The 14,353-nt window shown below is 37.7% G+C and overlaps 2 protein-coding genes across 4 annotated transcripts in view; both read right to left on the reverse strand.

Annotated features, from left to right (window-relative positions):
• LOC106181514 (uncharacterized) overlaps window positions 1-4,881 on the reverse strand; it is a 37,262-nt gene extending 32,381 nt beyond the window's left edge. Inside the window, exons 1-4 of one of the 3 annotated variants that reach the window (XM_087005871.1) lie at window positions 4,760-4,881; window positions 1,850-1,989; window positions 1,095-1,272; window positions 497-726 (exon numbers count right to left, since the gene is read on the reverse strand). In XM_087005871.1, coding sequence (XP_086861997.1) covers window positions 497-726; window positions 1,095-1,272; window positions 1,850-1,913 — 472 coding nt within the window. In that variant the 5' untranslated portion in view covers window positions 1,914-1,989; window positions 4,760-4,881. Of the gene's footprint in view, window positions 1-496; window positions 727-1,094; window positions 1,412-1,849; window positions 1,996-4,759 lie in introns of those variants that run through there. The other 2 variants (XM_013565912.2, XM_087005870.1) reach the window with 2 other exon arrangements.
• Window positions 4,882-5,206: 325 nt separating this feature from the next.
• Window positions 5,207-14,173, reverse strand: LOC106171679 (uncharacterized). The gene is made up of 5 exons (XM_087004408.1): window positions 14,149-14,173; window positions 13,114-13,785; window positions 8,496-10,559; window positions 8,070-8,255; window positions 5,207-7,209 (listed from the first exon to the last, which is right to left on the reverse strand). Exons 1-5 carry the CDS (start codon window positions 14,171-14,173, stop codon window positions 6,959-6,961), a joined length of 3,198 nt encoding a protein of 1,065 aa, XP_086860534.1. The 3' UTR covers window positions 5,207-6,958.
• Window positions 14,174-14,353: the final 180 nt, after the last annotated feature.

The raw sequence follows: 14,353 nt of genomic DNA on the forward strand, positions 1-14,353 counted from the left end.
AGCCAAAAATGGCCAAAACATATAATATCATATTATAATTATATCCAATGATTTCTTTTGGGATTGTTGCCTTCAATCTTAATATCTCCTATATATGCAACAATATTATGAATTTGGTTGAAATCTGTTGACCCCCACCTTGCCACCCTCTGACTGGTCCTATCATGGACACACACTTAAGAGTCTACTATTAAAATGTAAAACGTGGTGATGCTGGGTGAGAACCCCCCCCCCCCCCCCCCCCCCCGTGTTGATTTCAGTTCTTTTCTCATGCAAAGGCTTCGATTGATACAATATAGTTATGAGTCATTACACTGAATAAAACAACTGATGTTGATTGGATTTACTATACAGGCCTGCCAGACTCTGGAAATCACATTACTTTGTACATAAATGTGACCCCCTATTCATTTATATCGGTAAAAGGCGGATCTCCACATGTTTCCTTTGCTTACGTGACAGTGATGAACCTAAATCAATTAGCAATTCCACTTACCTCCCACTGTTTCACAAATGAATCCGTTGGTGACCGTGGAGCAGTCTATATCCTGCCAGAAGCTTCCCCCCGCCATCACGACACAGTCTCCACTCCCGTCTGGCTCGCTGGGTACTGACGTCATGTCCCAGTTATCGTAGGTACTGTTGGTACCGTCCAGCCATACCCACTGACTACTGTTCTTGTGAAGACCTATCCAATACTTGATGGACGACGAACCTCCAACAGTGCTACATAGGTTTAATAATAAACAGGAAACATTAAAATGAAAGTTAAAAAAAAAATACAATTTAAAAACAAACTTAAAAATAAGAACATTAATACAGACGGGAGTGAAACTCGATGTTTGAATATGGAAAGATGTAGTTGACGAAAGCAGCCATTTTAGGTCCTTCTTAGTTTGATTTTCTGTTGACATTCAAAAATCGATAAAAGTAGTTAAATATACATGTATGTGAATGGTCTTTCTATAACAGTTTTACTGAAAAAGTGTTTTTGTACTTCTTAAAACTAACTAAGTTATCTTGAAATGTGGTTTGGTTTTGTAAAATTTAAGTAAACTGGAGAGACCAGTCTTTAAAGAGTGTTACCCACTTACAGCAAGCTGGACAGGAAGGTGTTTTCATCCACTTCTTCAATTCCAACAAGATGAGCACCACTCTGCGTTTGGCACCAGTCCTCAGCGTCTTGAAAATTCTTCGATTGCTCCACTTTAACGTAACATTGGGTGGCCTCCAAATGCCAGGTTTCTCCCGCTGTAGTAGGACAAGCTGTGCCTGGTTGCATGATAAGATATGTGTGATATCGATCTATAGTCTCTTGCCTTGGATTACCGAAATGTAATAGTTGAATTGTACGTTTCAGCATACATTAAGGCACTGCTTACAAGTATCGATCAAACTCCATTGACTTTGTCACAGTTACAAAGATAATAGAGATTTTATAGATGCCAAGTACTTTCGTCTGTATTCACCAAGATATTACTTTGATATCGTAGCAACACAACAGGAAATAAGTAATCATGTCTGAAGAGTCTTAACGTGGTTTGACCCATGAATGACATATATCTATTTTTCATTGAAGGGCTTTGACCAACCCGATGTGAGGTCAGGATGTGAGCTCAGGGATGTCATCATATACATGGGGGCTGGGGAGGGGGGGGGGGGGGCTGATGCAGCCCCTCGGTCCTTGGAAGAGTCGGTCATGTGATAAAACTCCTTTGATGAGGGGTCGACACGTCATTCCTGATAGGTAAAAACACGTTAAGTCTCTTCAGAGAGGATTTTAACCTTCGTTACACAAGATAAAGGAAAAAATCACCATTACAACGTAGTTATAATGAAATTTACTAACCGCTTGTTTTTCTGCTCAAAGACAGCAGTATAAAGGTCACAGTGAGGTATTTCTTGCAGTACATTGTAAGGCTCGGTTTTACACGCCCCAAGGTGGCGTCTGTGGATTTATTTGGTCACTCAAACGGATTCATACTGAAACTAAAGCAAACACAAAACAGTAATGAAATACATTGCATTCTGAATGGCTTTCATAAGATTCATTCAATAATCTAAACAATTATCGATAACGGCTGTTTTGTTTTATTAAGGGTCCAATCAATATATGTTGAATGTACGTGGTAAAAGTCGTTTTATCAAACTGAAGAATTAGCAGGTATTAGGTATATAAAATCATGTTACCTTTTGTTGTTTATTTTGACAGAAAACAAGGGTCAAGGAAGTCAACAGAACGTTATCCTCCTATGGGTTTGTGTAGTGTGGATAATGAGGGGATTGAGAAACGGAACATTGTATGCAAGCATTTAAACAAACGTGTCCACTAATAGATATTGACTTTCAAACACGGCACTGTGTTCTGGTCATGCAGTTGTAATACACTTTGTGTAAATGAGTTGTATAGGCAGCGTTTAAGACCTGAGTACTATGTACCGGGAAATAAATTATAAAAACGGCTATATTTAAATCAGTACGTGGGTGCTATGTACCAGGAAATAAGTTTAAATAGGCTGTATATAAATCAGTACTTGCTCGTTTTCAAAGCTCCAATCATGTGCGTATGACAGAAAAGAGGCATTTTAATGATAAAGTTATACATGTATGTTTATGGACTAATGACGTCTTGACTGAATTTACTGTATTTTCAATGTACAATATATTAAGGATCGGAAGCGTACAATGTACATACTAAATCACATCAAAGACCCCATTTCCAGAGATTAGATCGATCTACTTTAGATCGACCTAACTCCCTGGGGGTTAACGCTAAATAGCTGTCAGCCGAGCGGACACGAAAGTTAATTACCAGCTTACAGCTTGTAGTAGGCGGGACGGACATTTAAGCCGGATTATCTGACAGTAATATAGTGAGACTCCCCGCGGGGATAGATCGATCTAAAAGCTCTGGGAATACAGCCATAGTCTAATTTTGACTGCCATGTGAAATTCAGGGATGTGGATCTCGTGTTACTGCCACATGTGAAGCAGTTATGTAATAACACTAACCCAAAGCGCAGAATTTTTATAACAACAATAGTCCAAAGCAGTAGATGATTGTGTTCCGCACTGTTCAGTGGTGAGACTTCAACTTGAGGTGTCAGAGAAAGCAAACATAATCTTTTCAAACCCCCAGAGAGATGTATTCCCAGTAATGGATGTTACTTTTGTTATAGTACAGTGCACAGAAGGCCTCTCACTTCCCATTTTTTACGTGGAAGACAAGAAATGTAAACATCCCAATGTCGATGTGAAAGTAATGCAAATAAAGAAATAATATAAAAACGCACGATCAATATTTAAAAATGTGTCTTTGTTCCTAAGTAAGTCGTGTCTTTGAATCTTGGAGTGCATTTAGAACAGATAACTTAAAAGTGATGCCGCTAAATATCTGATTGGTGACGACACTGATGTTGAGGAACCTGAAGACTTAATAGTAACTGTAGCCTACATACTATATGCCTTAAAATAATTATTCATACTGTTTATTGTCAAGACTTGTCTAAACTTCAAACCTCAAACTCCGTCACTCCATTTGCTTGCATGATTTGTGTACATGAAATTTGTCTCCATTTTCATAAATGTAGCTGTAATGGAATTTCTTCCCTGGCATAATTTCAAAAAGTAACGAATAGTGGGTATATTATCCCTTAATATTTGGTTAAAATATAGGCCTATACTTTAGCTCATATGTTTTTTTAAAAATTATTCAAAATAACGACCCTTTTGAACTTTTTTGTTTTTGATGGAAACAAAGAGAGAGAGAGAGAGAGAGAGAGAGAGAGAGAAGCTGTGATTCAGAATGATAAAGGTCTGATTAAAATTAAGATTCTTGGTTGTTATATTCCCTCTCCCATGCCTCAGTGACACCCGCCATATACCGGATAGACCCTTGGTAGGGAGAAACACTGAACACTACAATAAGTGCCAACTTGCTTCAAGTTCACAGTGGTGTTGGTTCGTTATATTCTGGTACCGTGTACTCATTGCGCTGTATATTCTGTAAAGAGTCTACACTGAAGTTTTTTTTACCGGTGTGACTCTGGATTCTATTCCTTATACTACCATTCCTGTCATACCGGCTAACCCTAACCTGTGCAATTCATATAGGTCCCCAGACTTCCATTCTTAGGACTACCATTCCTTTCACTCCTACAGCTGTTCTTGATCATGAAGCTCTAATAATTTGTCGCGTCAAGGGGTATCACATTGTAAACAGAATACCGCAAGCAAATACCGCCAAGCTGCCATTTCCTCTTCCATTTATAGTTATAACACAGTTTATAACACTTTTATAACACAATATATAAAATAGTATATTACATATTTATAACGTATGTGTGTAACGCATGCTAATATTGTTATATATCATTCATGAAACAAATTAGAACAGAGTAATAAATAATATGTGAATCACATGGTTATATCGCTATATCATTTATAAAACAATTTTCTCAAACACATTTACAGCTAAAACACATGCTTATACCTACCTATTATTTATAACACAATATATATATAACACATTTATAACTAATATGTAAAACACATGCTTATACCTACCTATTATTTATAACACAATTTATATATAACACATTTATAACTGATATGTAAAACACATGCTTATACCTGTTATATCGATATATCGGTGCGCATTTCATGAAAGAACGCAATCTGTAGGTCACGGGCGAAAACTGACGATTTTATAATGTAAGGGTGATACCAAAAGAACACGATCACAATCATTAAATATTACCTTTCCTTTATACGCCGGATGTATTCTAAGGGACCTTTCATATCTCCCGTGTACATCATATGGTAGGACTGGCTGTAAGTTATATCACAAACCAAAACACGAACTGCTTGTCTGTAGCTGTGGTAGCTATCAATAATTCAGTGGCGAATTGGTAACTGATCAATAACATAAGAAAAGAAGAAATGCCTACGCTTTGTGCTGTCGTATGTATGGTAATGATCGATACGCCGGTAAAGGCAAGCAACCTGTTGCTATTGGTTTTAATGTGGTTCTCTGCAAGGTTATATCGTGGTGCACGGGAGACTCGTCCACGTGACGCCTCTATAATGGGTTGTCGGACAGGGTTAATCAGTCTCATTTGAACATACATTTGTAGTAGGTAGTTTGAGAAATGCGCCAACTTCAATAGGAAAAAATTACAAGACGAACTCAGCGAAGAGACGGAATTATAAGAAAGAGTAAACAATTAACACGTGTCCCACAATCTCTAAATACTGAACAATTTTATTACGATACACCACTTCTGGATGATATTACATCATAAGTTAATGCAAACGAGCACTGAGCACGTATGCCTGCGTGGATGTTTTATCATTTGTACAAGAGGTTTACTAAATAAATATTACGTCAGTAAGGTAAACACAGACCACTACAACACATCCCATTACAACATATCCCACCTACAGCACTGTGGCAAAATTCAGCTTGTCATGCATAAATGTATTACAAAATATAAATATTTATTACCGATAATACAACATTTCCGATTAAAAATAGTAATAAAAGTGACAAAAGTAGGTTTTTTTAACACACGCTATGCATAATACTCACTCTTTGTTGAGCTTCTCCTATGACAAGTAACTTTTATTGATATTCAAATAGGTAATGCAATGAATTAATGTCGCAAAAATAATCAAATTTATCACTTGCTAATCACCCGTCATCCATTTTGACACAAAATTGAGCCTCAAGGGATTGCGGTATTCGAAAATACATCATTAATTTAAGACTGTCAGTACTTTAAATTTCCCAGATTATACCATAGCTATGACATGTGTAAGGAAAGGAGGACCAAAGATTGGTAAGAGTAAAATACCTTTGCCCTAAAATATAAGTTATAATTAGGAGCTTTTCACGAGAAACGGCTTACACAGTGCATCTCTTAAGTTCAGTATAAATACAGCTGAAGTGTAAGTTATTTGTATTCACATGTTAAAACAGTTGCACAGCACTTTGTCTCACCAATATTCTAAAAAATTACCATTGAAACATACCTGTAGACTAAGGTTATTTACATTGTTTCTAGAATAGCTTAGAAAACACATATACACGGTACAGGTAGCAGTGAAAAGTGAACTTAACAGAACGCTCTTTACTCTGGAATGGCTATTTACATTAGCTAATATTGGACATACATAACTGTTGTGACCTTGCGGTTTTTCCATTTTTGCTTTAATACCCTGAAAATGATGAAATACAGAATGCTGCATCTGCGTTTTCTTTAAGTTCAAACGAAGGCAAAGGTATCATTCAAACAGTTCGTTAGTGTTTTATTTTGATTTCATGCTCTGCCTTCGGTAAATTTCGGTATACTTCGGGATTTTTTTTCAGTCCTTCTGGTGATCAATTATAATTTTGGTAAATTATCGGAAGTTTAACACAAATCGCTTTCTCCGAAAATTGTAATTAAATTTCTAATGGTGAAGTATTGCCTTTCGATAACTATGATATTCTTCTCTGATCCATTTTTCCTTGAACATAACATTTGCCTTTCCCTATAAATTGCCGATAACCAACCACATTTTTATTGATCACTAGAAAGAACCCAATTTTAAAAACCACCAAATATACTGTAACTTACAGGTAGAAATCGAATTTATAATTAAACACTTACATGTATGAGATTTTTGACTAATACGTTCAGGTTCCTATTCTAATTAAACAAGTGTTCGTGTATCATACGCAGTATATCCAAATCTTCATAAAACATAATGGAAATACATGTTGCTGTGCACTAAGTTTAAAGCACATTCCCGTATATTAATTTTTGACGCTGTATACACGTCTATATACTGTACTCGACACGCATCCTAATTGCAGCACTTACGATATCATCGTTTTGATTAAGATAAATGTAGCGTGCATTTGGTAAGGTCCCGCCGGATATCACAGGCATTTGGTAATGCCCCGGCAGTTACATCAACGTGAGCCTTTAACTCGATGTGCATACTTGTGTTTTCTTGAAAATCTTCGGCGCGCTTTCCTTAAATTTGACACAAGCTTCTTTGTAATGTGATTAAACAGGGTGGAAGCATCTAATCCCACAATAAACACAACGATTCCCAGTATAATCAGGATAGAAAACGTGCCGATTGCTGATGCCCCGGGCGCCTCGACAGGGTTTTGGTTGCGGCGTCTTCGTGGTGTCACTTTCAGAAGTTGATCTGGGGCTGAAGTATGAAAGCAATAGTCGTTTTATTCTGTGCTGCTTCCCAGTAATCATTCAAAAAGTATTTGTATAGCTTTGTATAATTGTTGCTAAGTTGTTATGACTAGTGTAGAGAGCCTGTAAAATGTAATGTATGCATTTTAGTGCTCAATAAAGATTATTATTATTATTATGAAATTAAAATACTAAGTATCGATGGAATTTTAAAATATGGACCAAAAGGTCAAAATACACCCGAATTCTCAAAAACGCTTAAAAATCAGAACTAAATGATGTCGATGGGTAGCCATATCTCCACATTACCCCACATTGTAAAGTTTATCTCACACACTGGGTTCCCATTACCCAGATATCTTTGGCAATAGCCTGGGTCTAATATTTAAACTGTTGCAAACAATTGCCATAATAACACCATAATAAGTATGGTTAAATGCTTAATGTAAAAAAATCATCCAGCCCCAAGGGACAGCCCAATACATAAATTCTGAAGGGTCAGGCCACATCTCGAGACGAGATGGCAGAAATTACAGTGGGGAAAATTGGAACCATCCGTCCCCCGGAGACGGTACACTGAAATTCAGGCATGATTACATTATCTCTAACTTTTGTCAAAAAAGTGCGGGGATAATTAACAAAAAATTGCATATATGTTGAACGTTTAACCCTAAATATTCATTTGTGTTATGCACCATATATGTCAGTACCTGAACCGTCTAATCCTTTCCCATTCCCTGTACGCTAAATATGCACCCTATCTATCTATAGCAAAACGGTTTATTCCACGAATACCCTGTCATCAATTACTGTAATCAACTATCTTCAGAACAGTGGAACACGTTGTGTTCTAGATGTAAGTTATACCTATGCATGGGGGTAATTCTGGTCTCCAGGTACCATGAATAGTGCAGTGGATCCATCTGGTGGTCGAGCCATCCATGAAGTAAGTGTTGTTATCACATGTGTATACAATGGTACTGCCCATTGTCACGTTGTAGGTGTCTTGGTACGTGGCATTCTGCACAGGTTGTGGGTCGGGACAGAGCGTAACTGAAACATTGGAAAATTACCTTGTGATGGCCGACACGAGCTCATTCCTTACTTTTGCATGTGAGAAAAAGAGTTATGTGATACTGTTATGTGCGAGAAAGAATTTGAATGACATAAATCATTTTATGACCATATATGACGTGTAAAAATTTAAATTGATACACTCTTATTCATGAAGGTCTATCTCATTCACTCTAAAAAAATGAAAGAAATAAAGTTTGTCTAAAATATCTATTTCACCTTGACATAAAGTGATGGAATCATTCCAAGTACCATTTTCCAAACAACTGACAACTTTTGTGATCACTCTGTTTGGAAATATATATCCGTGGTTGCAGGTCAGTGTCACTCGACTTCCAACATAGGTGTCGCCACTTGATATGACCGCATGGTGAGTCTGAATATCGGAACAGGGTGCAGGCGACGTGATTGGCGAGACAGAAGTGGTAACTTGAGATGAAAACATGGCTAGAGCTGTGGTAGCAGGGAATGTAGTGGAAACGATTTTTGTTGATCTTGTGGTAGTGTTAGTTGATGCAGTGGTATTGCTTGTTGTTGATGTTATGGTACTGTTTGTTGTTGATGTTGTGGTACTGTTTGTTGGTGATGTTGTGGTATTGTTTCTTGTTGGTGTTGTTATACTGTTTGTTGGTAATGTTGTGGTAGGCCTAATGCTTGTTTTTAATGTTGTGGAACTGTTAGGTGGTGTAGTGGTACTGTCAATTGCTGTTGTTGTCGTACTGTTTGTTGGTGATGTTGTGGTCCTGTTTGTTGGTGATATTGTGGTACTGTAAATTGGTGTTGTTGTCGCACTGTTTGGTGGAAATGTTGTGGTACTGTTAATTGTCGTATTGTTTGTTGGTGATGATGTTGTACCGTTTGTTGGAAATATTGTGGTACTGTTAATTAGTGGTGTTGTTGTGGTACTGTTTGTTGGTGATGTTGTGGTACCGTTTGTTGGAAATGCTGTGGTACTGTTAATCTGTGTTGTTGTGGTACTGTTTGTTGGTGATGTTGTGGTACTGTTTGTTGTTGGTGTAGTGGTACTGTTTGTTGCTGGTGTTGTCGTATTGTTTGTTGGTGATGTAGTGGCACTGTTTGTTGGTGTTGTTGTGGTACTGTTAATTGGTGTTGTTGCTGTACTGTTTGTTTGTGATGTTGTGGTACTGTTAATTGGTGTTGTTGCAGTACTGTTTGTAAGTGATGTTGTGGTACTGTTTGTTGGTGATGTTATGGTACTGTTAATTGGTGTTGTTGTCATTATGTTTGTTGGTGATGTTGTGGTACTGTTTGGTGCTGATGTTGTGGTACTGTTTGTAAGTAATGTTGTGGTACTGTTATTTGGTGTTGTTGCTCTACCGTTTGTTGGTGATGTTTCAGTACTGTTTGTTGGTAATATTGTGGTACTATTATTTGCTGTTGTTATGGTACCGTTTGTTGTTGGTGTTGTGGTACCGTTTGTTGTTGGTATTGTGGTACTGTTTGTTGGTATAGTTGTGGTACCGTTTATTGGTGTTGTTGTGGTAATGCTTGTTGGTGATGTTGTGGTACTGTTAATTGGTGTTGTTGTCGTTATGTTTGTTGTTGATGTTGTGGTACTGTTAATTGGTGTTGCTGTACTGTTTGTTGGTGATGTTGTGGTACTGTTAATGGGTGTTGTTGCAGTACTGTTTGTTGGTAATGTTGTGGTACTGTTAATTAGTGTTGTTGCTGCACTGTTTGTTGGTGATGTTGTGGCACTGTTTGTTGATAATGTTGTGGTACTGTTCATTGGTGTTGTTATGGTACCGTTCGTTGGTGATGTTGTCATACTGTTTGTTGGTAATGTTGTGGTACTATAATTTGCTGTTGTTGTGGTACTTTTTGGTGATGTTGTAGTACTGCTTGTTGGTGATGTTGTAGCACTGCTTGTTGGTGATGCAGTGGTACTACTTGTTGGTGATGTTATGGTACTACTTGTTGGTGATGTTTCAGTACTACTTGTTGGTGATGTTGTGGTACTACTTGTTGGTGCTGTTTCAGTACTACTTGTTGGTGCTGTTTCAGTACTACTTGTTGGTGATGTTTCAGTACTACTTGTTGGTGATGTTTCAGTACTACTCGTTGGTGATGTTGTGGTACTACTTGTTGGTGATGCAGTGGTACTACTTGTTGGTGATGCAGTGGTACTGCTTGTCGGTGATGTTGTGGTACTGCTTGTTGGTGATGATTCAGTACTGTTTGTTGGTGATGTTGCAGTGCTGTTGCTCATTGGTGATGTGGTGTTCAAAAGCACGGATGTGTATTCATTCGGAGAGGTGGCACCTGAAACAGATTTAAGATGGGTATATAGTTTTAGCTTATTGTTATATCAAACCTCGTGGAAACCATAAAATTAACATTTAACAGTGAGACAGTACTCACAGAGATTAAAAATAGCTCTATTGGCTTCTACATCCCATGATCATATTTCCCTCAGTATTTTTTTATTTAAAAATGATCAAGTCTATTTATACTGTACAAATACATTAAGGGTACATTATCATCAGATCTAGTCGGTTGTGGCGATGTTCTTCAGCTCCTTTCATACGACAGTAGAAAACATTTTAAGGGTAACTTTTAAATTTAAACAATGGTAATGTAAGAATCGCGACGTACAAGTCACATTGTATGTAATAAGACCGTGCTGTAGAAAACTGGGCACATTGTGTGCCACTTGATCAGGACGTACAAGATATCGTATGTCACATGAATCTTGACATACAATGTCACATGATCATGACGTACCACCACTACAAGTCGGTGTATGTCACATGATCATGACCTGAATATCATGTACCAATCCCTGATCACTAAAGTAAATATTTAACACTACCTGAGGGAATCGCTTTTTTTTATAAGTACTTCATTCTTATGGCTAAACGAGAATTCGAAATGTTGCTCTGAAATGTATAAAAAGCGGCGGAAAATAATTCTCATCAGCGTCACTTATTTTGAATTAAAATACAATCTATTTATGCTAAATGATAAAACATTTAGCAATATCATACGCGAAGGACAGCGCTCTCAAGTGTAATATATCTTTGATTGATGTGAGCATATCCCATGGTCGACTTTATAGCAAGGATGGCATTTATTTCCCTGCAGACATTTTATTAAAATAAAAAGACCAAATAAAAAATAAATATTGTTAAAGTTTGAAAAATAAATATCTTCTATTTAGGTATTTTAGTATTTGTCACATCAACAACCGTAATGGTTTATCAAGAGTATAGATCCCACCGTTTAATGCGGTGCATATAATGACCATTGGCAAGAAATGCAACTTTCCTTCAGTTAAAGACAATTCGATATTTTAACGCCAAAACGAATTTTCTTCAGGAAGAAGGAGTCTTCTTTACTCATGAATCATTGCTCGACCCATCCCTGATCTTGGATTTGATGTTTAATGCCAGTTTTATATACATACACTTTAAGAGTCTGTATTTATTCTGATCACTGTCTTTGTCAGTGTAATCGCCATTCGATCGAAATATACTAATAACAGTATATTTCTTCAAATTGCACCACACATTCCTCTCAGCGCTGTTTACATATAAAAATTGATTAACCAACATCAATTTAAACAAATATTAAAGCAATTACACCTATGGGACATAATCTAATCAAAATGTTCTTTGAATATTTTTACAAAGTTTCTTTTAATTATTTGATGATTATCATTAAGAGAAAATATTGTATTTCTTAATGAAATTAGACCATGAAATTGGTACTCCAGTGTCAAAATTCTTATCCGAGCTTCACGAAATTAATTTCAAAGCCAAATGACGATCCAGTTTCGTTTTCGGTATCACAGCTCAATTCTGCATGTATGTTAAAGAAAGCCACCCTGAGCTTCAGAGATAACTTGACACTAACCTCTTCACTATAGCCTATCTTCATCGTGTCAAGTTACCTCTGACGAAAATAGTTTGACCTAGTTTATATAAGCCAATCGAATCCAAGTTTCAAAATTTTTCACCAAAGTTTGGTGAAAACGCTGATTGGTTGATCGTCAATCGGCAATCCTCGGCTGATTCCGCAAGCTCCATACTAACAACAAAGTTATTGTCGAGTGCGGAGACATCCGAGTAGTTCCGAGTGCATAACCCTACACAAAGAAAGCATGGCGTCTCCTACGAGTCACTACGTAAAATAATGTGTTAAGTTATCTCTTGATTCTTTGCAAAATATGAGTATATCGGAGTTGAAACCAGAGCAGTTTGAGGCCCTGCATCATTATCTACTGAGGGATGATGTATTTTGCGTGCTGCCCACAGGTTACGGTAAGTCCCTGATATTCAGCCTTATCTTTGATTGGTCCGGATTTGAACAAAGCGCGCTTTGACTAGTTCGCGTTCATTGGCTAGAATCGTTCAATGAGTCATTGAGTGCGGGCTTTAAATTTGATTGGCGGGCGGCGGGGGCAATCGAATGTGGTCAGAGGTAACTTGACACGATGAAGATAGGCTATTGTGAAGAGGTTAGTGTCAAGTTATCTCTGAAGCTCAGGGTGAAGAAAGCATGATCTTAAGAGGAATAAAGAATGAAAAAGTCACCGAACCTCTGTAGTTTCTACATTTCATGAAATATTTTAATCTTAAAAGAGCACTTGGCTTACCGCACCAGCCAAGTTAAAACAACACTGATATACTATCAAACACATATTAAACGGATGATGGGAGGCAATGGGAGGGCAACAATATAAAAGTCTTTATATCTGCATAATATTATCACGTGAGTATGTGTCCTTGGTGCTCAAAATCAAAGCTATCATTAAATATGCGGTCCTTAGCTTCGGACATGACTGATAAGAATAAATGTGTAAAATGAAACTCACCATTTAGGTCGATGACACCGTCTGTATGTAGAAGTATGTCATTTTCACAGTCTAAGCCAATCCTCTCCCACAAGGTGGCCATATCTAGACGAGATAATGGGATGCCATACACTCGCAAACACGACATACGCCCAGAAAACTCATAAAATCCATCAACACTTCCTAATGTTATATTTGTAATAGAAATGCCCTGCAGCAGTGAAATGGTGTTAACTGCTTGCAATTTACCATGTTCATATATTTGAACGAGTCCTGAATTACTGTTATGCGTTATTCCAAATGATAGCCATGTGGTCTCAGCCGATTTGATAAAATCAAAGAGCCATGTTTTATCCAAATAAACAAATTTAACTGTTATTGTAGAATCAGCCGCAGCTCGCAACTGCAACTTAATGTGTTTTCCTGGCGTGGTTCCCATTTGAACCAGTCCCCGTGCCTGTGTAGTCAGTGGTTCAAAGTTCAATATAACCGTGGTGGAGGTGCCGGGTACCAGGAAGTTGACGGACACGGAAGAGGGAGGAGACACCCCATCGAAAGCTACCCCTCCCCAAAGCCAGTCTGGGTCTGAATACCACGTGGTCCCATCATATGTGATGAAGTCGTCATCAGACTCAAAGACACTTGTTTGCTGATCATCTGTGAGAGGCCACAAACCTTGCAGCGGAAAGAAGTCTGAAGATAAATACACCAGTAAGGTTATAATACAAGCCGAACTTTTTGTCTACCATTGTTAGCTTAAGATCAACATCATCAGGGGCCTTCACCAGACTGATGTGTTATAGTGAACGTTGTAGATCTAACTGAGTTGGAATGTTAAGATCAACATCATGAGGGGCCTTCACCAGACTGATGTGTTATAGTGAACGTTGTAGATCTAACTGAGATGGAATGTTAAGATCAACATCATCAGGGGCCTTCACCAGACTGATGTGTTATAGTGAACGTTGTAGATCTAACTGAGATGGAATGTTAAGATCAACATCATCAGGGGCCTTCACCAGACTGATGTGTTATAGTGAACGTTGTAGATCTAACTGAGATGGAATGTTAAGATCAACATCATGAGGGGCCTTCACCAGACTGATGTGTTATAGTGAACTTTGTAGATCTAACTGAGATGGAATGTTAAGATCAACATCATCAGGAGCCTTCACCAGACTGATGTGTTATAGTGAACGTTGTTGATCTAACTGAGGTGGAATGTTAAGATCAACATCATCAGGGGCCTTCACCAGACTGA

This window comes from Lingula anatina, chromosome 2, assembly GCF_051362555.1.
Source record: "Lingula anatina isolate TDL-2025a chromosome 2, LinAna3.0, whole genome shotgun sequence".
Classification (NCBI taxonomy): domain Eukaryota; kingdom Metazoa; phylum Brachiopoda; class Lingulata; order Lingulida; family Lingulidae; genus Lingula; species Lingula anatina.

What these genes read in the sequence shown, in the direction of transcription:
- LOC106171679 (XM_087004408.1), bottom strand. Translation starts at nt 14,173, where the DNA reads ATGTTGATCTTAACATTCCATCTCA. An exon ending in GATCTTAACATTCCATCTCA is followed by an intron (nt 13,786 to 14,148) that starts GTTAGATCTACA and finishes ATTTATCTTCAG; the next exon opens with ACTTCTTTCCGCTGCAAGGT. An exon ending in TTCCATCACTTTATGTCAAG is followed by an intron (nt 8,256 to 8,495) that starts GTGAAATAGATA and finishes CCAATGTTTCAG; the next exon opens with TTACGCTCTGTCCCGACCCA.